The sequence below is a fragment of the Gossypium hirsutum genome, chromosome A10 (assembly GCF_007990345.1).
Source record: "Gossypium hirsutum isolate 1008001.06 chromosome A10, Gossypium_hirsutum_v2.1, whole genome shotgun sequence".
NCBI lineage: Eukaryota > Viridiplantae > Streptophyta > Magnoliopsida > Malvales > Malvaceae > Gossypium > Gossypium hirsutum.
In genome coordinates, this window is record NC_053433.1 from 106,890,827 (window position 1) to 106,915,088 (window position 24,262).

The 24,262-nt window shown below is 34.9% G+C and overlaps 2 protein-coding genes across 4 annotated transcripts; one reads left to right on the top strand and one right to left on the bottom strand.

Annotated features, from left to right (window-relative positions):
- Positions 1 to 1,106: 1,106 nt before the first annotated feature.
- Positions 1,107 to 1,562, bottom strand: LOC121208081 (protein IWS1 homolog 1-like). Its single transcript, XM_041078588.1, has one exon. It carries the CDS (start codon positions 1,560 to 1,562, stop codon positions 1,107 to 1,109), a length of 456 nt encoding a protein of 151 aa, XP_040934522.1.
- Positions 1,563 to 14,314: 12,752 nt separating this feature from the next.
- On the top strand, positions 14,315 to 21,259 carry LOC121207615 (dolichyl-diphosphooligosaccharide--protein glycosyltransferase subunit STT3B). Of its 3 annotated transcripts, none has more exons than XM_041077967.1 (7): positions 14,315 to 15,355; positions 15,904 to 16,440; positions 16,818 to 17,272; positions 17,893 to 18,015; positions 18,135 to 18,194; positions 18,580 to 18,705; positions 20,773 to 21,259. In XM_041077967.1, exons 1-7 carry the CDS (start codon positions 14,498 to 14,500, stop codon positions 21,104 to 21,106), a joined length of 2,493 nt encoding a protein of 830 aa, XP_040933901.1. In that variant the 5' UTR covers positions 14,315 to 14,497; the 3' UTR covers positions 21,107 to 21,259. The 3 variants fall into 3 exon arrangements, with proteins under 3 accessions (XP_040933901.1, XP_040933902.1, XP_040933903.1); XM_041077968.1 differs by having other exon boundaries at positions 20,833 to 21,259; XM_041077969.1 differs by lacking the exon at positions 20,773 to 21,259 and adding an exon at positions 19,001 to 19,214 and having other exon boundaries at positions 14,317 to 15,355.
- Positions 21,260 to 24,262: the final 3,003 nt, after the last annotated feature.

Consider the following 24,262-nt stretch of genomic DNA (forward strand, 5'->3'; position numbering starts at 1 on the left):
AATATTACAAACAAATAGAATTCCTTAAGAATTCTCAAATGGGAGAAGAGAGAAACCTAAGAGAGAAAGACTGGTTGGGATGGTGTAAATGAGAAATGGTTAGGCCTATTTATAGTTGAGGTTCAGGGACTAACTTGCAAATGGCCTAAAAAATTAGGGACCAAAATTACAATTATCCCATTCAACTTTAAACAACTTGCCTACCATTTTTTTCTTTCGGTGCCACTTGCACCTCCTATTTTTTGACTTTTCAACACCCCTTTTAATTTGTCTTTTCAACATTAATTTCATGTACAATAATTACTGTTTTATTAAGTTACTATTAGATTAAATAATAATAATATCTTTTGTTAATATTTTTTTATTCAAAACCATACTCAGTGGAGCAAAATGGAGACGAAAACTTGCTAAATTGCATGCTAAATCAGTGAAATACTTGCTTGAATTCATCAAACTTTGCTCTTTTTCTTGTTGAACCGATTCGCTTTTGTTGGAGTTCTCAAGTCATCGTTGGATCAGTATTCAAATTTGCAGAGAATATAATAATAGTATTTGTTTACATTAAGAATTCTCAAATGGGAGAAGAGAGAAACCTAAGAGAGAAAGACTGGGTGGGATGGTGTAAATGAGAAATGGTTAGGCCTATTTATAGTTGAGGTTCAGGGACTAACTTGCAAATGGCCTAAAAAATTAGGGACCAAAATTACAATTATCCCATTCAACTTTAAACAACTTGCCTACCATTTTTTTCTTTCGGTGCCACTTGCACCTCCTATTTTTTGACTTTTCAACACCCCTTTTAATTTGTCTTTTCAACATTAATTTCATGTACAATAATTACTGTTTTATTAAGTTACTATTAGATTAAATAATAATAATATCTTTTGTTAATATTTTTTTATTCAAAACCATACTCAGTGGAGCAAAATGGAGACGAAAACTTGCTAAATTGCATGCTAAATCAGTGAAATACTTGCTTGAATTCATCAAACTTTGCTCTTTTTCTTGTTGAACCGATTCGCTTTTGTTGGAGTTCTCAAGTCATCGTTGGATCAGTATTCAAATTTGCAGAGAATATAATAATAGTATTTGTTTACATTAAGAATTTAACCTGGTTGATATCGAACAGCAGGTTTTGCAGCTTGCAGAGTCGTCTTCTTATTCGATTTGTTCAGTCCACTCATCTTCTTCTCTATCCTTTTGAAACACTGGTTTTCTCTCACTTCTCTACATCTCCGATAACGTCTTGCAAACTCTGGTTTGAAATTTGTTAGAGGGTTCACCTCATAAACGCACGGTGCTGGTTCAGGCACTGAAACAGACCCGCTTGCTGTTCCTGATGAACATGGCCTGCGAGGACCATCCAAATCTAAATCTGCCTCCCTCAATTCTACCCTTGTTGATTGCTTCATTAATGGCTTCTTCATCCTTGGAATCACGCTGTTTCTGATGTTAGAGTAGCTTGTAGTCTTGTTGAATATGGTTCGACACCAGTTTTGGACCAAATGCTTGGCAAGTTTTCGATTGGCAGTGGTTTCCTCGTCTGATTTTGAAAGAAACATAATGACTTTACCAAGCGCCCACTCTTCTTCAACTGCTTCCTTCCATCTTCTAAGCTGATATCAACAGGCATCACCTGAGTTAAGATATTCAAAATGGAAGATCGAAGGGTGGCGTTTGGTAAGCTTCCATCGGGAAGAGGCTCGAGCCAACTCTTCAACAAAGTTAAAACCCCATGACCCAAAAACTCTTGTTGCAGCTTTTTCTTGGAGAGAGTCAGTAAGAAGAGGCTGTTGGAAACGTGATGGGCCGAAAATTTACTTTTTATTACACACTCAATATATTACAATACGAAGATTACAAATATTTTCTCAATGACTAGATAGTCTAGCTGCTGCTAGATTTTAACTCACTCAAGGTTTGCTAACCTTCTCACTCTCACTCACGTTGCTTCTCTTATTTCTTTTTTCTTCTCATTTTTCTTCATTACAACACAAGTTCAAGCCTCTATTTATAGGCTGATAAAGTGACAACAAATGTGGCTATTAATCCACTTAATTTCCAGCCACAAAACATCTCAATAATGGAGCACTTTGTATGGCTAAAATTTCAGCACTTTGCATGGCACAAAATTGCTCCACGTCTCATGCTTCTAGATTATGCTTGGAGTGGGTTTGATTTCTAACACTCCCCCTCAAACCCAACTTTCATACCGAGCTTCTCCTTGAATTTGTTGAATGTCTCCACTTTCAACGGTTTTGTGAAAATATCTGCCAGTTGATCTTCTGTCCTGCAATGGACCAACTCCACGTTTTTGTTTTTCACTTGCTCTCGGATAAAATGATACTTCGTATCGATGTGCTTGCTTCGGCTGTGCGACACCGGATTCTTGGCAAGTGATATAGCGGATTTGTTGTCAACGTAGATGGTAATTGGACCTTCATTTGAAACACCTATTTCTCCCAAAATATTCTTCAACCACATTGCTTGGCATGTACAAGTTGCTGCGGCCATATACTCTGCTTCACATGTTGAGAGAGCAATTGTTTGTTGCTTCTTTGACGACCATGAAAAAACTGCGGAACTGATGTGGAATGCATATCCGGAAGTGCTTTTCCGATCATCCAAGTCTCCCCCATAATCGCTATCTGAGTAGCCAACTAATTTTGAATCTTGTGAGTGGGTATAGAATAAACCATGGTTCATCGTACCTTTGATATATCTCAAAATTCTTTTTGCGGCAATTAAGTGGTCTTGTTTCGGCTTCTCCATGAATCTGCTCACCAATCCTACTGCATATGTAATATCTGGTCGTGTGATTGTCAAATACCTTAAACTTCCAACGAGACTTTTAAACAACGTCGGATTTATCGACTCCCTTGTCGAATCAACACTTAGCTTCATCCCTGGATCAGCTGGCGTGACTACTGGCTTGCAATCCTTCATTTTGAACTTGTTCAAAATCTGCTCCGCATACTTCTTTTGAGAGACAAAAATTCCATCTTGCATTTGTTTCACCTCGACTCCAAGAAAGTATGACATCTCACCGATATCTGTCATTTCAAATTCTTTAGTCATAGCTTTCTTGAAATCATCAGACATACCTGGATTGTTTCCGGTGAAGATCATGTCATCCACATATAGGCATACGATCATGATATCTCCATATCCATTCTTCTTTGTGTACAGGGTGTGCTCGTGCGGGCTTTTGATGAATCCATTTCTTCGGAAGTACTCGTCGATCCTTGTGTTCCATGCTCTTGGGGCTTGCTTCAATCCATACAAAGCTTTCTTCAATCGGTAGACTTTGTCCTCCTTTCCTTGTATGCTATATCCAGGTGGTTGTTCTATGTAGACTTCCTCCTCCAAGTAGCCATTCAGGAATGCAGACTTGGAGTCCATCTGATAGATTTTCCATTTGTATTGTGCTGCGACCGCTATGAGAAGCCTAATTGTGTCTATTCTTGCGACTGGAGCAAATATTTCATCATAGTCCACTCCTTGTCTTTGCTTGTAGCCTTTGGCGACTAGTCTTGCCTTGTATTTCTCTACTTTTCCTTCTTTGTTGGTCTTCGTCTTGTACACCCACTTGACACCAATCGGGCTATGTCCTTCTGGCAGACTTGTTAGCTCCCACGTGTCATTCCTTCTTATTGCAGCAATCTCCTCGTCCATGGCATTCTTCCATTTATTGTCTTCAATTGCTTCTTCGTATGTCACTGGATCACATTCTGTCATTAGACAGAATAGTGAATAATCGAACTGCGTCTCTACAGGTTCCGTAGAATTGTAGATGTCGTTGAGACTCCGTGTTCTTGTGGGTGCTTCATCTGAGCTGCTGCTTCCGCTGCTGCTGGTTGGTGACGAAGGGGCTGTTGTACCAGGACTTTGATCATCGCCTTGTTCTTCTTGGTTGATGACATCATTGTCGTCTTCGTTGAAAATAATCCTTCCACTTTCTTTTCTTCTTCACTCCATCTCCAGTAATCCGCTTCATCGAACTCGACATCTCTTGAGATAATCAATTTCTTAGTAAGAGGATTATAAAGTCTGTAGGCCTTACTTCTTTTGTCATAGCCTATAAAGATACACTTCTCTCCTCTATCGTCAAGCTTTTTCCTCTGTTGCTCAGGAACGTGTGCATATGCAATGCATCCAAAAATTTTGAGGTGTCCAACTCTTGGCTTGTGATCGCTCCATGCTTCTTCTGGTGTCTTGTGTCTTACACTTTTTGTTGGACATTGACTCAACAGATAAACTGCGCATTCAATGGCTTCAGCCCAGAAAGTTCTCGGAAGGTGTTTACCTTTTATCATGCTTCTTGCCATATCCAGAATTGTCCGATTCTTCCTTTCTGCAACTCCGTTTTGTTGTGGAGTGCGTCTGGCTGTTAACTGATGAATGATTCCATGATCCTTGCAGAAACTTTCATAAAGCTTTGCAGTATACTCGCCTCCTCTATCGGATCTGAGTATCTTCAAATATCGACCACTCTGTTTTTCCACCATTGCTTTGAACTCCTTGAATTTTTCTAGGGCTTCCGATTTTGCTTTGAGAAAATAAACCCAACATTTTCTGCTATAATCATCAATAAAAGTTAGGTAGTACCTGTTTCCACCGAGTGATTCAATGTCGTACGGACCAGATATGTCGGTGTGTACAATTTCCAATGGTCTTCTAGCTCTTCGAGATTTTCCTACTTCAAATTTCTGCCTATGCTGCTTTCCTTTGACACAGGCTTCACACAGTTGATCTGGATGATTAATACTTGGTAATCCATTCACCATATTTGTCTTCGACAACAGCTTCAAGCCAGAAAATCCGAGATGTCCGTACCTTAAGTGCCACAACCATGATTCATTCTTCAGATCCGTCTTCATGCATTTTACTTCTCCAGACTCGATGTCGAGGGTGAAAAGACGATTTCGCGTCATATCAACTTGAACAACTAATTCTCCACTTTTGTTCCTGATGGCGAGTGAGCGGTCTTTCATATGAACTTCATATCCTTTTTCTAGGAGTTGACCAAGACTGATCAGGTTGCTCTTCAAATCTGGTACGTAGTAAACGTCTGAGATGTACTTCTTCTCTCCATTCCTTTGTGTTATAACAACCTTGCCCTTTCCTTTGATTTCTGCATGTGAGTTGTCTCCAAAAGTTATTTGTCCATGAACTGTTTCATCTAATTCTGTGAACAGCTCCTTTCTTCCACACATGTGGTTGCTTGCACCGTTGTCGAGATACCACACACTTCTCTTGCGATCTTCATTTTCTCCGTAAGTGAGAAAGACACTTGATTCCACTTTTTCGTTGCCTTCTGCTGCGACTGCTACATGGTTTCTTTCATCCACTTTGTGTGTTGATCTGCACTCGTAACTGAAATGTCCATACTTGTTACAGTTGTAGCATTGTACCTGAGATTTATTTTCTTGAAATCTGCCTCGGCCACGACCTCTAGATCCACGTCCACGGTTGGATGTTTGATAATCTTTATTTTCTTGATATCTCCCATATGATTGATTTCCACGTCCTCGTGATCCTCTTCCTCCTCTGTTTCCACCACGGTAGCCTCCACGATATCCTCTGCGGTTTCCTCTTCCTTGGTTAAAGTTATTACTTGTTTCTCCGTCGTCGACGGACAACTTGCTATGCAAGGCTTGATCAAGATTTTCACTATCTTCATTTAGCTTCATCTTTTGCTCATGGGCTTGCAGAGAACCCACAAGTTCTTCGAGCGACATCTTTGACAAATCTTTTGATTCTTCGATGGCAACGACTACGTACTCGAATTTGCGTGTGAGTGATCGTAGAATTTTCTCCATCACTCTTACCTCGTCAAGAGTTTCTCCATTTCGTTTCATTTCATTTACCACCGATTTTACACGATTGGCATAGTCATCGATATTCTCGGAGCTCTTCATTTTTAACATTTCAAATTCAGCTCTAAGTGACTGAAGGCGTACCTTTTTAGCTTTTTCTACACCTTGAAATGATTTTTGCAAAATCTCCCATGCATTCTTCGCGTTCTTCACATCTGATATTTTCTCGAAGGTTGATTCATCCATACCTTGAAAGATACTATTCAAGGCCTTTTGATCCTTCTTTCGTGCTTCTCGTAACGCCTTCTTAGCGTCATTTGATAAAGCTGCTTCTGTAGCGGCATCTCCAGGCTCGATGTATCCTTTTTCAACGATCTCCCAACAATCTTGCGAACCGAGCAAAGCCTTCATTCGAATGCTCCAATTTCCATAATTTGTCTTCGTCAATTGTGGAACTTGTAGCTGAATTACGTCGCCCATATCGACTTGTTAGATGAACACCAAAGGTACTCCGAACTGGACACGAACCGAACTCCGAACCAAGCTCCGAACCGTAGCTCTGATGCCACTTGTTGGAAACGTGATGGGCCGAAAATTTACTTTTTATTACACACTCAATATATTACAATACGAAGATTACAAATATTTTCTCAATGACTAGATAGTCTAGCTGCTGCTAGATTTTAACTCACTCAAGGTTTGCTAACCTTCTCACTCTCACTCACGTTGCTTCTCTTATTTCTTTTTTCTTCTCATTTTTCTTCATTACAACACAAGTTCAAGCCTCTATTTATAGGCTGATAAAGTGACAACAAATGTGGCTATTAATCCACTTAATTTCCAGCCACAAAACATCTCAATAATGGAGCACTTTGTATGGCTAAAATTTCAGCACTTTGCATGGCACAAAATTGCTCCACGTCTCATGCTTCTAGATTATGCTTGGAGTGGGTTTGATTTCTAACAGAGGCAGCATTTGGATCTTTCTAATAGCGGGTTTGTTTTGGATGTTAAGCTCAATGTCTTCTGTGGCAGCAATCTCCATTTGAGCCATTGCTTTCTCAACGAGTAATCCAATTTCCGGAGAACTTGTTTCCTCCATCTTCTTCCTTCTCTTGACCTTATCGAACATCGCCTCGATCTCTGCATGATCAGTACCAGATTTACGACAGATTTGGTCGTCTTTCTGGTCCTGATCATCCGAGTTAATCCAACCCCAGATCTCGTACCGATCACTGGGTTTTTGAAGCTTTCTCTTGTTGGTTTTAGGGAAATCGTGTTGCACGATCTCAGGGATGTTGTCGGTTTCTTCCTCCATAGATGATTTCTTCTTGACCAGCCTTCTTCTAGGTTTCGAAACCTCTATCAATGCTAACACTTTGAATCGTAGTGAAGTTTTTGTTAGGTTTCAAATGAATATGATGTTGTATGTTATATATAAATAATAGTTGTAATGAAATTGTGTTGTATTTGGAGTCTGAGTTGAATTAATATTTATCCTTAAGAGGAATTGGATTTCATGATAGAATTGGAATCCTAGTTGGAGTTGGATTTCATGTTATAAATCCTAGTACAAGTTTGATTTAGGTTTTTTTTCTTAATCCTTTTTGCTTTTAAATTTTGATTTTGTTGCATATAAATTTATTATTTATGTGGATAATACAATATATTTAACATAAAATATATGTTATCCCAAGCAATTCATGATTTTTAATAATGGGATATACCAAATATTTAAATTGATTTAATTTATCTTAAATGCAGAATCAACAACACTAATTATTTTCTGTGGCTACAAAATTTTATAGAGGCTTTCAAAAAAATAATAGTTGTACATGAAAAAAAAAAGAAAACCCTTAAATTTAAATAAGTCCTTGATAAATAGTTCTTTAATTGATTACTTTCGGTCATTAATGCTCTTAATTTTAATTTTTACTTTTTCACATATCATTATTTCATTAACTACAACTATTTAATTTAATTTTTTTTTAGTAAACAATCAAATATAAAAGATTAAAACTCTTTTAATTTTTCTTTTTCACGTAACATCTACTAGAAAATTAAAGGTAATTCGAGACTTATTCTTTTATATTTTCTATGAAGCTCTTGAACTGATCATATGTATTAATCTGAGTTTCATGTTAAACTAATTTAAAATCCATAGTTAATTTTATTTGATTGAATAATTTGTTAGTGTTAGGGCTAACGTTTTAATCTCTGACATGCTTTTATTTTGAATCTCACCACACAACTCAATTCATCTCGCTAATGAATAACTTATATATTACCACTGACACATATGAATCAAAACCCCACCTTAGTCCGTGTTCTACATAATTTTTAATGGGTAAATTGCATTGATAGTCACCTAATTATCAATAAATTTTTTATCACTCAATTATAAAAAATTACGAAATAGTCATCTAATTATTCGAATTTTTCTATTTCGGTCATTAGCTGTTAAATGGCTAACAGAAAGAAGACTTGCCTGCTTTTAAAAATTGACATAGTAGCAATTTTAACCCTCAACGTTTACATATTGTATAATTTGTTCATTGTTACAATTTTATTTTCCTTTATGACCATTTTATTTAAAAAGTTAAAAAATGAATTTCTCAGTTAAACTTTGATAGAAAATATATAAAAAATAGAAACACCCAAAAACCTAACATCATAATTTTCATATTTTCTCATTCTTTTCTCTTGATGCTTTTGTTCCTCACTGTTGGATTGAACACTAAAAGTTGAGATGACTCAATTTTTGCCAGTTCACTCTTCAACAATTTGAAGTATAAGTGAAAAACCACGTTAGTTTGCCGAGAATATCAATCGACTATTCGATAGCAAGTTGATATGCCATTGTCGATGATGTTATTTGTACCCCTTTTCATATAATTTTAGCTTGTTTAATAGAAAATTTAAGTCAATTTTGTAATAAGTTATGTTTTATAGTTTAAGTAGCCAAATTATGGTTTCTAGTAGTTTTATCGTATTTTATATTTAAATAAGGCTATGTGATTATGTTGGATGGATCCAGAGCTAAAAATGCAACTTTTGGACGAAACTGTTTTCGATGTCGCGACATAGAAGATAGTCACAATAACAAACTCTTGGAAGCAACTGCTGCGAATGTTGCAACATGAAGACTTGAAAATTGCACCATTGGTTCCATGTTGTGACGAGGAAGATACTCCATATCGTGACATTTGTCTGTGCATGGCAATTGCGATTTCAAGGGCAGAACAGGGTCTTTTCTAATTTAAAGCCCTAATTGTTGTATTAAATGGAGGGGCTTTTTGGTCTTCGAACTCTTACCTATATAATTAACTTTGTAATCAGAATTAAGGGGAACTTTTGGTAGATTTTAGCTTTAGTTTTTTAATAGACTAGATTTTTATGATATTTTTTTAATCAAAATCTCTCTATTTCAAAGTTTAGACATTGCGAGCGAAGAACATTCCAAGTGCATGCTTTAATCTCAATTTATCATTGAGCATTCACTCCTTTATTCTCTTTATTTATATCTATCTAGTTAATGGATTAATTGAATGTTTGTATAAATAGAAGAATAATGCTTATGCTTTCATAAATATCTTGCATGTGCCGATTGTTTTATTGATTAAATAATTATGTGATTATTTATCTTAGATTGGTTGTTGATTCAAGTTTGTTAAATATCTCAATATACTAGGATTGATGACCCTAATAGAATATTTAGGCATATGAGACCGAAATGGTATTCTGTTACGTAAGCATTTATTAAACTTGTATTGAGAGGTGAGACAAAAAGGGTTTTCATATGCCTAAGTGAGACTGAAAGGAAATCTTAGGTTGTAACTCTTAGCGAGGATGAGATCGAGAGGGTATTTTTATTTAAGAGTGGTAAATAACTCAATTAAAGTAAATGTTGGCTTAATTGATAATTAGTTATTCAACCAACCTAGGTGAAGTAGATTGGCCTCGTTTTAATAAGAAATAGGAAGTTCCAATAGTTTTAACCCTAGGGTGAAGTTTTAATTTATTACTTTTCTTGAAATAGTTTTAATTTATTAATTTTCTTGAAATTTTAATCACGGGTTCGCACTATCAATTTTTAGCACGACTAGACTAGTACTTGTTTTAGGAATAATTAATTTAGTAGTAATTTTCACCAACCCAGCAATTCCTTGGGTACAATCCTCAGCATATTTCTAGTATTTTATTGTAATTAACTATATTACAATTTGACTTGTACATTTGCAGGCACCGCACTTATTTCTATATTTTTAATTGCATTATTCTAAGCTCTGGTGCACTTATGCCCGGGCGCGGTCACAAGTTCAGTCACAGAATTGGACAAACAATAAAACATAAAAAAAATAGCAAACATAGAGAGAGATCTGCACACAGTCGTTTGCTTACACAGTTCGAGAACAATCCTACTCTACGAAGTGTTCTGTGAATGGTCTCTTATTCTTCAGTTGATCCAACCACCTATTGGTGTAAGCCCAAACTACCCTTTTACAAGATGTATTTGCAACCCAATAGCTGGTCCCAACTAGTTACAACCACTCACCCAAACTTCACTTAGAAAGGTTTAATTCACTCATAATTAATGCCTAAGACTGGGTGCGAAAACAAAGAGAATAATTAGTCAAAATAGCAATTTGCAACTCTTTACATAATAAAAAACAAGTACCTTAAATGTACAAAGTACTACCTATTTAAAGGCATCCTACGCAGTAACGATAAATGTCAAGAAATCTAGATAAACTTGACTTCTTATGTGCTTCATAATCAATCAATAAAGTCCTAAGCCAATCAGAAAATCCTTCCTTCAAAATTGCCATTGGCGATGTCTTAAAGAGAAAGAATTTAATCCAAGTTGAATTCTACTTCAAAACCTTCACATATTAGTTCTCTTGATAATTTCATTTTTTAGAGCAAGAATGATGTATTTCATGATGCCCATTTGTTTTAGAAACAAGAACAAAAAAAACGGCCAACACATAAAAAATATTTAGGTTGTCTTATATTATGTCCAAGTCCATCAGGTAAATGGACAAACCTTGTTTGATAAACATGATCCTAACAATCTCCTTCTTTTAGCTTTTTGATAAAACTTTAAACAAATGGACTCATTCATCACCATTCATTCGATCATCAAAAACAAAACAAAAAGCAAGATGATCACAAAGAGTTCAAAGAATTTTCAACTACAACAACTGCAAATATCTCCCCTAATACTCCCCCTTTCTCAAATTGTCCTTAAGCACAAAAAAATAGAGAACAAAACACTCCAACTCCCCCTTTCCCATATATCTCCCTCTTTTTGTCAAAAAGCTCATTAGGCTATCAAAGTGTCTATTCAATGTATAGATAAACTCAGAACCCCATGTGATGGCTTAATAGTCAAGGGTGTTTACTGCCTCAGGTGTGGCTTGAATTCGAGTCGCACTAATCAAGTTTATTGTTTGGGCTTTGACTTGTTATTGTAACCATAAAAAATGTATAGATAAACTTGAAGAGTTGAGCCCTTTTGGCTATAGAGCACTAGATATCAGTAGTTAGGGTGTCTACCTCACTACGAAGCAAATCAAGAAGTTGTTGTTTCTGAGCCACTTTAACTAATTTACTAATTTTTTTAGTAAATGGTACAAAATGCAATGTGACACCTAGTACAAGAGCATTCATGGTAATTTTACCTAATTTTGTCTTAATGATTTTTTTATTTTTATTTTTACTTTCCAATCTACATGAGAAAGTTACTTCCCCACTTTTTATTGTGGAAATTACATTACCATGTTTATGGAAAAGTAACTCTAAATGGATGGAATTAAAAAAAAAACCTCTAAATGGAAAGTTAGATTACGAAGGAAGTAAATAAATACTTTCCAACTAATTAAATTTCTAAGGAAGTAATCACTTTGTATCATAGCAAATGCTACTTAACTGTTAAACTTATTTAGTTTCAACTATTCCTCAATACTAAAATTTCACAATTTGAAAAGTATAAGGGCTAAGAAAAATCAAATTAGAGGACATACACTAAATCTATAATTTTACACATAGTATAATATTAATAACAAAATTTAGCCGAACAGATTTGATTGTTATTATTTAGACTAGGATTGAAATTTTAGAATTTAAAAAGTATAGGGATTAAAATTGACCAATTGATTAAAACTGACCAAATTAAAATATATAAACTAAATCTACAATTTACACTTAGCTAAATTTAAAAACAAAAAAATTTAAAAAATAAAATTGAAATTGGATTCCAATTTCCAAAAGCGAACTCATTATCATCGTATTAAAATGGATTTGAATAGCACATTCGTATATTCAAATATATTATCAAAAAAGAAGAAGAAGTGAAATTGGGTAATGGATATGCTAAGGTTAACTTCAGACCAGCTATGAATAGTTAATTTGAGATTTGCATAATAGGAAAATTGTCACATTGATACCTCGAGAACTTTTTTGGTCAGATTGATACATATGTACTTTCATCCAACTTCAAGTTCCGAAATTCAAGCATTTCATAATATTATGAATCTTTATATTTTTAACATTTTTTTTGCATTTTTTAAAATTTTAAAACTAATTATTTAAAATGATCTTTCTTTTATTTTTTTTAAAATTAGGTTCTTTTTTTATAATTTTCCTATTTTAATTTTTTTTGGGAAAATTTTAGTATATTTTTCATTTCTTATCATTTTTAAAAATGAATAAATTTGAAAACGGGGGATTTTAGATAATTTTATTTTTTTAGAATTTTATGACTTTTAATTTTTTTTTTAAAATTAAGCATGATTACATTTTTAAAAATATATTTATAATTTCATCAGATAAATTCTAAATTTGAGATTTTTTTAAAATATATATTTAAAATTTTTAAGGAACTTCTTGCATTTTTTTATGATTTTTAATAAAATTGTCATTTATAATGACTAATGTGGCACCAAACTGATTTTTTCGTTAAACTATTTCCAAGGTCAACAAATTATTATTAAGTTTACAGTTTGGTCATTCAATTTCAAAAAGTTACAAATTGGTTACAGAACTATTCAAAAGTTATCATTTAAGTAATTGAGCTATTAAGTTGAGAACATATGTCAAATGTAGGACCGAAAAGTTTATAATTTGATCATTCAACTATTAATAAGTTTATAATTTGGTCACTCAATTTTAAAAAGTTACAAGTTGCTCACTGAACTAACTTTACAAGTTTATACTTTGGTCTCTCAATCTTTGCACCACTACTCACTAACTTGATAATCCAAACAATACCAACAACAACTCAAGCCCCAAGTCCTACAAAGTCATTATCGACACCATGCCTCACCTCTAATCCAACCAACTCAGCAACTCTTCATTCTTAACCTACTCATCATTTACCCTTCAGCCAAAACCATAACCTAAGAAAAATCCACAATCAAGCTATTCACACACCCTTACCTCAAACCAACAACCAAATATCACTACAATCACAATCGAAGCAAACAAGAATACAAATAAAACAAAAAGAAAGTCTCTTATTTTAATGAGCCCCAAATAGGGCATACGAAAACAAATGGATATAATAAAATTAGTGAAAAAAGAATAAAAATATAAAATATGAAGACTCAAACATACCAAATTCAATCAGGAGTTAGTCAAAAAGTTCTAAGAGAAGGAAGCTAAAAAAAAAGTCAAAGAGAAAGTCTTACTAGAAAAAATGAACATATTAGAGTTAGGCGACCATTTGGTGATGGTGGATGGAGATCGGAGAGCTTCTCCATTAGGGCTTCGGGTTTAAGTCAACAAAGTTTCAAGCCATTTCAAGAAAAATTAGACCATAAAGTTGAAAGAGGAAAGAAAAAGCTCTAGTTCGATGTGTTTCTTCGTCAGAGGAGGAGATCGAATGGTGGTGAGATCACTGGAATACAATTGTGAGGGAAGTTTGTGAAACACTAAAAATTTTGAAATTGAGTAGCCAAAATGTGAACTTACTAATAGTTGAATGACCTTAAGTATAGTTTACCTTATAATGAACAATGAGTTAATGGCTACAATTGATGTTCGTTAGCAACTTAAGCTCCTATTTACCTGCGGTTAGTGTCAAAACAATAGTGGTAGTGAGATTAGATATTGTAACAATATTGTAGCGTGAGACAAAAAGAAAATTAAATGCACCGCAATGGAGGTAAACACCTATGCAAAAGGGCCCTTAATGGCTTTGTGATCAACTTGTAACTTTTTAAATAATTCAATTTTCAATTTGTAACTTTTTAAAATCGAGTGATCAAAATGTAAACTTATTAAAAATTGAGTCACCGTGTATCCTCTTGTATGTATATACATATAAGATGTGAGATTTGTACGAGTTGTGCTCGTTCAAATATGCAAACAAACAATGAAGTCATAACAACAAGCAAGACAAGAACTAAAATTTGGACCAAAACAAAGTACAAAAAGCCCAATTAAACATTAACTGACCCAAATATCGCATAACTGTGAGACCTATGAGAACTCAAAGAAACTATAGACTGAGACGACAACTACTTTAGATCACTGAAAGTCCCAGTGTTTTTCAAGGGTTTTGAGAGTTCTCAAATCATACATTTACATCCTCCTCCACTCCCTCCATATGATCCTTTAAAAGCGAAAAACCAAATCCAAACCAAACCAAACCCAGAATTTGCAGCAAATCAATTATGGCGACCATGCCCGCATCCGCATCAGATCTGTTGAAGTCCTTCAAACTCAAAACCAAGCAACAAGAACTCTTGATCCGAGTCTCCATCCTCTGTCTCGTCTACATCTTGGCATTCATCACTCGTCTCTTCTCTGTCCTCCGTTATGAATCCATGATCCATGAATTTGACCCCTACTTCAATTATCGCACCACTCTTTACCTCACCGAGAACGGCTTCTACGATTTCTGGAATTGGTTCGACTATGAAAGCTGGTACCCTTTAGGCCGAATAGTCGGCGGCACCCTTTACCCAGGTCTCATGGTGACCGCCGTTCTCATTTATCGCATCCTCCGTTTCCTTCGTTTCGCCGTCCATATCCGCGAAGTCTGCGTTTTAACAGCTCCGTTTTTCGCTTCCAATACGACCCTCGTCGCTTATTTCTTCGGGAAAGAAATCTGGGATTCCGGTGCCGGTCTTGTCGCCGCCATTTTGATCGCCATTTGTCCTGGTTACATATCCAGGTCCGTGGCTGGTTCTTATGATAATGAAGGGGTCGCCATTTTCGCTTTGCTTTTCACGTTTTATGTCTTCGTGAAGGCCGTTAATACGGGATCGTTGGCTTGGAGCTTGGCTTCGGCGTTTGGTTATTTTTACATGGTTTCAGCTTGGGGAGGATATGTTTTTATTATTAACTTGATCCCACTTTATGTGCTGGTGCTCTTGATTACTGGGAGGTATTCAATGAGATTATATGTTGCATATAATTGTATGTATATTTTGGGAATGTTGCTTGCAATGCAGATCCGCTTTGTCGGGTTTCAACATGTGCAATCCGGTGAACATATGGCCGTCATGGGCGTCTTCTTCTTGATGCAGGTTCTGTTATTTCTAGCTGTTTCTTGCAGTCGATTTAATGAATTTTGGTAGTAGTGTAGTAGTCTAAACAATTAGTGCTTGATAAATGTGTATATTTGTGCTTACATTGAACACTGGCATGGAAAATTAACTAAAACAAGATTAAAACACAAAAAAGATACATGAATGTTTCTATATATGAACATGACAAGGATACACAATTTTCCATGCCTGAGTAAAAGCATAAACTGAGGAAAATTTCTTTTGCAATGTATGCTTTGGTCTTTTTTAGTGGAAATAGTGTTCTTGATCTTCAAAACTTGACGGTAACATAGAAAAGAAACATTGGTCTTCGATGGAAACTGTCTTCAAGTGGTATTGCTCTGATTGATGTGTGTTCTGTTCTTCTGCATCCAGCTATGTGGCAAACTCTGCAAGTAGGAAAAAATTAGTTTTACATGTAATGATAAAATGAAAGTGGTTTGCGGGTTTGTTTTGTGATTCTATCTGTCAGAGCGTTGAGCTGGTAATGGAAAGTTGCATTAATCATGTTTGGATTACTTGTGTAGGTTTTCTACTTTTTAGATTGGGTGAAGCACATGCTTAGTGACACAAAATTGTTTCAAGCTTTCTTGAGGATCACCGTGACTTGTGCAGTCGCTGTGGGTGGTATTGCTTTGGGATTAGGCATGGTATCTGGTTATATTTCACCTTGGACAGGAAGGTTTTACTCTTTGCTGGATCCAACATATGCCAAGGATCACATTCCCATCATTGCATCTGTCTCTGAGCATCAGCCAACAGCGTGGTCATCTTTCATGTTTGATTTCCATATCCTGCTTTTCCTTTTCCCAGCTGGTCTTTATTTCTGCTTCAAACGGTTGTCTGATGCCACTATATTTATCGTCATGTATGGTTTGACAAGTATGTATTTTGCTGGTGTTATGGTTCGGTTGATTCTTGTTGCTACACCCGCAGTTTGCCTTATTAGTGCCATTGCTGTTTCCGCCACTGTGAAGAACTTGACTGTGCTGTTGAGGTCGAAGAACAAGGTTGTCCAAACTGGTTCCACTAAGGGAAGTGGCGGTTCAAAGTCCTCTTCTAAGGTAACATCTCTCTGCCAGTCTCTCTCACACACAGATAGATTTGCTTTAGTTTTGCTGCTGGTATAATCCCTCGCTTTGTTGTTTGACATCAATCTCCCTACGTTGCTCTGACTCTTAATTTTTCATAAAAGTACTCATGTCTGGCACTCATATGGATACATATACAGAAATGGGTATGGAGTTATGATCTTCCAAGGACCTGCTAAATACATGGAAATCTTGGAAAGTAATGGGTATGGGGTTATGATCTTCCAAAGACCCGCTAAATACATGGAAATCTTGGAAAGTGAACATACCTGTTCTCACACATATTAGTTTAATAGTTTTCATTTCTATCCATAGGTTATGTTAATGAATCTTATTTATTTTCCGAGTAGGCTTTACTTGATCAGTCCCAGCCTTTCCAGAAAAATGGGGCGATTGCACTGCTCTTTGGTGCCTTTTACTTGCTCAGTAGGTATGCTACCCACTGTACATGGGTCACTTCAGAAGCTTACTCATCTCCTTCAATTGTACTGGCTGCAAGAGGTGCCCATGGGAATAGAGTTATTTTTGATGATTATCGTGAGGCTTATTTTTGGCTTCGGCAAAATACTCCTCAAGATGCCAAGGTGATGTCTTGGTGGGATTATGGGTATCAAATCACTGCCATGGGAAACAGAACTGTTATTGTTGACAACAACACTTGGAATAATACTCATATCGCTACTGTTGGGCGTGCTATGTCATCTTACGAAGATGAGGCAATTGAGATAATCAGATCACTTGACGTTGATTATGTATTAGTTGTCTTTGGAGGTGTTACAGGGTATTCCTCCGATGACATTAACAAGTAAGACATGAAATCACTTTTGTTTATCCATTATTTTCGTGTTCTGTTTAGTGCCACTTCATGCATTGTGTGAAAGTGCCTTGAATGGTTAATGCTCTTTGTTCTTTGCTTCAAATCACGGAAACTCATTTTGTTCATACTTGGACAGTTGGAATGATAGATGTAGTCTGATTAAATGGTTAATGTTCATCTGTACCTTTAAAGTACGGTAATTAATGGAGGATCATTCTGTGTATGCATGGTATGCAAACATAAGAAATTGTATGAAAATCTAGCTCTAGCGTTTAATGATTATAGCTTCTTTTTCTTTAAAGTATGAAGAAGGATGCATTTTTGGACTTTGATCAATAGGTGTACTTAATCATTCTTTGCAAATCACAACTGTATGCCTTACTTTTACATGTAACCCTTACCAATCCTCCCAACAAGAGCAAAACGAAGAGGAGAAAAAAGAAGGAAATCATACTTGTTTTGAGTGTATAAAAGTGGTCTTCTACTGTCTCTATGCTAATGCAGTCGCTATATTCTTTTGTTTTGGGTTTCCCGTGTTCCACTTTTAATCTGTCCTGAATTTGTTAAGTGCAATTATCATATTCTAATTACATATTATTGGGAAATAGATTTTTGTGGATGGTGAGAATCGGAGGTGGAGTCTTCCCTGTAATCAAGGAACCTGATTACCTCGTTAATGGTGAATATCGTGTTGATAAAGGTGCTGCTCCTAAAATGTTGAATTGCCTCATGTAAGTTTTCTAGGTTATTCTCTTTCGATTGGGCATGTGTGTATATCTATTCATTATTTGGTATAAGGATTTTGGATGTTGAGAAATCTTTGTTTATATATGTTTATTACCATGGCTAGGTACAAGCTATGCTACTATCGGTTTGGAGAGATGCTGACGGAATATGGAAAACCGCCCGGGTAAGTTTAGCATGTTTGAACTTGTAATAAACATGTATACATGTATGTAGGTATGTGTATATAATGTTAAAAAGATCAGGCCAGAGGTTGCACCAATCAGACCTTTAGTTTAAACGGTTGGTTTGATTCATATTTTAATGTTTAAACACTAATTTAATCTACAATTCATTTTAAATGTAGTTGATAATTAAGGAAAAGAAATGCTTTTGGGTTAATGGCTTAGTCTTTAATATAAACTAAGAGATTGAAGGTTCAAGTCTCATTTTTTATCGGTTCTTATACGGTCACCGGATTGGACAGGCCATTGTTTTTGGTTGATTGGCTAGTCTGGTTCGGCTTTTTATTCCATAATTTATACATCTATAACTACCTTGTAATATTGCAGCTATGATCGTGCACGAGGCGTCGAAATTGGAAATAAAGATGTTAAACTCGAGCACTTGGAAGAGGCATTTACGACATCGAACTGGATTGTTCGTATTTATAGAGTTAAGCCACCAAATAATAGGTGGTAAGAATATCTGTCTCTCCATCCAACTCTTTGCAGATCCTGAAAAAGGACAATGCTAGTTTTCAATGGTGCTTGAGTCTTGGAATTGTAGATTTAGCTTTAGCAACAAATCAAAATTTTCTTAAGACCGAGTTGTTGACATTGTTCCAGGCTACCAGGCTCTTTAGAACTTTTTTTTTGGTTTCTTATCTGGTCAAATTTTTAGAACCCCATTTTTTCAGATTTTATAAATTGGCATCCTTTTAAGTCTTAAAACTTTTTAAGCTTTTAGTGTATGGATGATATAACATTGCAGGTGGTTGAACCGATACAAGTTTGGCTGAACCAGTAACAAACCGGTTTTATATACTTTTCTTATTTAAAATTTATGCTTATATTTAGTGAGATTTGAATTTGTAATCACTTAGTTTTATATTAAAATTTGTACATGTAAAATACATATTTTTGTTAAACTATATAATATTTATTTATAGCTTAAAAAAATATTAAAATAGTTGGTTAAACCCATTTTCACAAAATTGAAAGTTTGATTGATTAACATTGGTACATTAAACATCATTTGCCAAGTTTGGTAAAACTGTACTTTTAAATTAAAGTTGGATTAATATTTAGTACTTCTTAACATCAATTAAACCTCTTCATTAACAGTTTTCGTCTTTAACTATGTTCATTGTTAAAACTAATTGATGAATCAACCTATAATTTGTCTTTATATTTTTTTAATTAAAAATTATAAAATGTATTAAAAATTATAAAAATATTAAATGTTAAAATTAATATAAAAGTATAAAATTATTATAAAAAACCATAAAAGCTTATAAATATATAAAAATTTTAAATATATAATAAATTCTATTTTTTATAAAACTAATATAACATATTTAAAATTTTATAAAAGCTTATAATTAATATAAAATTATAATAAATTATAAAGAAAGATTAAAAAAATTAGAAATTATAAAAAAAATTCATTTAAACTTTTAAAATCACAATGAACACATTGCTTATGACCAACTATTGGATAATAGATTAATCTCCAAATCGTTAGGGTCATTTTTTTGTTGAATAAAATGAAACAATAATTGCAAAACCCTCTCTTTTTATATTGATAAATCATTATTTTTATTTTTAAAATTTTTATCTCCAAACTTTTAAGAAAAGTACGATGGTTTGGAACTTGAAAAGTTGAACATTGTTTGCTAAGTATTATATGATATAAAGTATTTTTGATACAGTTAGATATCGATAAACTAAAATTTAATTATCTAATAGTTGTAAATAGTAGCATATGTCAACATAAAAAATTTTGACCAAGTATTTCGGAACAGGATTGGTGGTCAAACTGGTCAGGCCATCGATTTGTTGGTTCAATCAATTCGACTGGTCCATCCAGTTTAATCAAATAAATCATTAAAAATAATATATATGTATATATATTAAAAAAAATAAAAAGGTTCAACCATCCAGTTTAGCCAGTCCATACCGATTCTAGGGTCAACCGGTCAAATAACTCTATTCGGATCGATATTCTTGTCGATTCCCAATCCAACCAAGCCTTATTAACCAATCTGATCCAATTCAAACAATATTGATTTTGACTACTTTTTCTATTATCTAACGATAAATCTAATGTCACGTGTTCTTTTTAATTTTAAGGATTTACTTTTTAAAATTTAAAAAGAAAATTATCTAATAAATTATTTTAAAGTAAATGGTTAAATAAATAGAGTATTGAATTTAGATATCATTGTAGACAAGAGATTCTTTACATTGCCAGCCAAGCAAATATTTCAGTATCCAAATTCTCCAATTCATTCTACTTAGTGGCTCCAATTTTCTAGTTCTAAAAAAAGCTCTAAATTTCATCCATGAAAGCTATAAAAACCTTTTGTTCACATCACCACCTTCATCATCATCATCATAAAAGCAGTTTCACTTTAACTTCTTACCACAAGGAACTCATTTTATCAATCACCTCAAATCATTTTCTTTTGGGAAATGGCTTCTAATGTTAAAGCATCAACTGCTCTTTCTTTCTCTTAATCTTCTTTTCTTTGCTTTTGTAAGCCCTCACAATGTCGAAACCCCTGTTGTTACTCATCTTGGAGATGTGTTCCCTAATGGCAGTAACATTCATGGTCAATCTGGTACATGCAATCCCCAAAACCTTGGTGTTTGTCTTGATCTGTTGGGTTTGGTGGATGTTAATCTCGGAAATGCACCTACAAAACCATGTTGCAGCTTGATTGAAGGATTGGTGGATCTTGAAGGTGCAGTTTGCCTTTGCACTGCTGTCAGAGCCAATGTGTTGGGCATTCACATCAACCTTTCTATTTCATTGAGCCTCTTACTCAGAAACTGTGAAAGAAAAGTTGCTACTGAATACATTTGCGGTCCATGAATGACGTTCTTCCCTGATATTTGAATGTTGTTTGATTTTATTACATCTTGAAGTTGTCATTGTTTATTTATTAGATTCTATATGTTTCTTTTCGGATTAAGTCTTTGTACTGTTGCTCTTAAATTGAGGAAAGCTTTTCAACCTTCCTTACAATTTCTTTTGGCAAGATTCCCTTTCATTTTTATTCTAAGTAAAAATATTTAAAATAATTACTGATCATTCTCCTATTAAAAAAGGATAAGGATGATGTGGAATCACAGATTCTATTGGCAGCTACCCATGTCTTTGATTTTTAAAAGATATGAGTGTCAGAATTTTGGCACTGGAAATCAGAAAATTTAAAGCACCGAAAGTTGGGTTGAAATTTGGAATGGGATAATTGCAATTTTGGTCCTTAATTGAATAGGGACTTTGCAAGTTGATCCTTGAACCTCAACTATAAATAGGCCTAACCATTTCTCATTTTCAACATCCCATATTTGTCATTCTCTACTTAAGGTATTGTTCTCTCTTCCTATTTGTAAATTTTCACTTGTATTTTTTGGAATGAAATATATTCGGTAGTGCCCGAGGACATAGGCAAAATTTGCTGAACCTCTTTAAAATTCTGGTGTTCTTTATTGTTTATTTCTGTATATTTTGTGAGATGATTGTAGTAATTTATTGTGCGATTAAATTACGATAGAGTGATATTCTGGTTAGGAAAGACCTAGTACTTAAGTGATCTTCGTGATCCACCTCTCTTTTCTGGGAATTGAACTTAGTGTGATTTCTCAGTACAATAATTTTACTATTTTACATGCTTCCGCGCAACAATTGGTATCAGAGCTAGATTCGTATTGGGGAATACGACCGTTTATGATACTGTTTGCATATACGGTATTGTTCATCTATGGTACTATTTACGTATTCGATACTGTTCAGGTATACGTAGTTGGGATTGAGGAGAAAAATGACAGAGGCATCGTCATCAGCAAAGACTACTGTGACCAATGTAAAATTTGAAGTAAAGAAATTTGATGGTACCAATAATTTTGGTATGTGGCAATGTGAGATCCTGAATGTCTTATGTCAGCAAGAGCTGATATAGCCCTTGAAGAAAAACCTGACAAGATGGATGACAAAGAGTTGGCCAAGATCAATAGATAGGCGTGTGGTACAATCTGCCTATATTTGGCCAAAGAGCAGAAGTACTTTGTCATGAGGGAGACATCAGCGAAGAAGTTGTGGGATACACTGGAAGAAAAGTTTCTAACGAAAAATTTTATCGATTCACGTATGCACTCGGTATGTCGATGAATGACTATGTGAACTCATTCAATAAAATTTTAGCAGACTTGTTAAATTTGGATGAGAAATTTGAAGATGAAGACAAAACATTATTGTTGTTGAGTTCTCTTCCTAATCAATATCATCATCTTACCACCACATTCCTTTATGGGAAGGATACGATCACATTTGATGCAGTATGTAGTGCAATGTATAGATCTAATACTTGAAAGAAAGATAAAAGAGATCACAAAGATACAACTGTAGAAGTCTTAACAGTAAGAGGTCGTTCACACAGTAAGAGGTAAGTCCAAAGGGAGACTCGTCAAAGATGAATATGCTTTTTGTTGTGAGAAAGGGCATTAGAAAAGGAATTGTCCTAAGTTACAAAAAGGCAAGGCTATTTCTGATGCATGTGTAGCGGAGCATAATGAGGAGTCAGACTTTAGCTTGGTTGGCATGGCAATGGCATGTCATACGGATGAGTGGATTTTGGATTCTGGATGTACTTACCATATGTGTCCTAATAAAGACTGGTTTTCTAGTCTTAAAGAACTAGAAGGTGGAGTTGTTTTTTTGGTCAATGGCAGTTCTTGTAAAACAATAGGAGTGGGTACAATCCAATTGAAGAATCACGACGACTCAATCCAAGTCTTGACAGATGTTCGTTATGTACCTAGCTTGAAGAAAAATCTCATCTCATTAGGGGCCCTAGAATCTAAAAGGCTCACAATCATTTTGAGAGATGGATTACTAAATGTAGTAGCTGGGGTATTGACGGTGATAAAAGGTACTAGAAGAAATAACTTGTACTATTTAAATGGAAGTACAATTATTGGATCAATATCAACAGTTTCTAAGAAAGATGCAAATTCAGAGGATACCAGGTTATGGCATATGCTATTAGGACATGCTAGTGAAAAAGCTTTGCAGACTTTGGCGAAGCAAGGCTTGTTGAAAGGTGTAAATTCTTGCAAATTGGAATTCTGTGAACATTGTGTTCTAGGCAAGTAGACGAGGGTAAAATTTGGTTCAGCAATTCACAATACGAAAGGAATTATGGACTACATTCACAGTGACGTGTGGGGACCTACCAAAGTGGCTTCTTTGGGAGGTATGCACTATTTTGTTACTTTTGTTGATGATTATTCAAGAAAAGTATGGGTGTATCTAATGAAAAGAAAAAGTGAAGTTTTGAATGCATTCTGAAATGGAAGAAGATGGTGGAGACTCAGACTGGTCGAAAGGTCAAACGACTTCGATCAGACAATGGTACTGAGTACAAAAATGACCCATTTCTACAAGTATGTCAAGATGAGGGCATTGTGTGACACTTCACTATTCAGGATACACCACAGCAGAATGGGGTGGCAGAATGTACGAATCGGATTATACTGGAGAAAGTTCGATGTATGTTGTCCAATGCTGGGTTGGGCTGAGGCAGTTACATATGCGTGCCATCTAACTAACCGGTTGCCATCAGCTACAACAAATGGAAAAACTCCTATGGAGATGTAGACTGGTAAACCTGCTACTGATTATGATTCTTTACATGTTTTTGGTTCCACTGCATATTATCATGTAAAAGAATCTATGTTAGGCCCAAGAGCAAAGAAAGCATTATTCTTGGGTATAATTGGTGGAGTAAAAGGATACCGTCTCTGGTGTCTTGATACAAGGAAGATTGTTTTCAGTAGAGATGTGACTTTTGATGAATCAACCATGTTAAAGTACAAGAATTCACAAAAAAAGGATGACAAAACTAGTAGTACTTTGTAGCAGGTGGAGCTTGAAAAGGTTAATGATGATCCAACTAATATTGGAGGGACAAATGATGAAGAAGTTCCAACCCAAAAACTTCTATAGCAACAAGATTCAATTGCATAT

Coding starts and splice junctions, on each gene's coding strand:
- LOC121207615 (XM_041077967.1), top strand. CDS start 14,498: ATGGCGACCATGCCCGCATCCGCATCAGATCTGTTGAAGTCCTTCAAA. Junction 16,441..16,817: donor GTTCAAAGTCCTCTTCTAAG/GTAACATCTCTC, acceptor TTTTCCGAGTAG/GCTTTACTTGATCAGTCCCA. Junction 18,016..18,134: donor AAAATGTTGAATTGCCTCAT/GTAAGTTTTCTA, acceptor TACCATGGCTAG/GTACAAGCTATGCTACTATC.
- LOC121208081 (XM_041078588.1), bottom strand. CDS start 1,562: ATGTTTCTTTCAAAATCAGACGAGGAAACCACTGCCAATCGAAAACTT.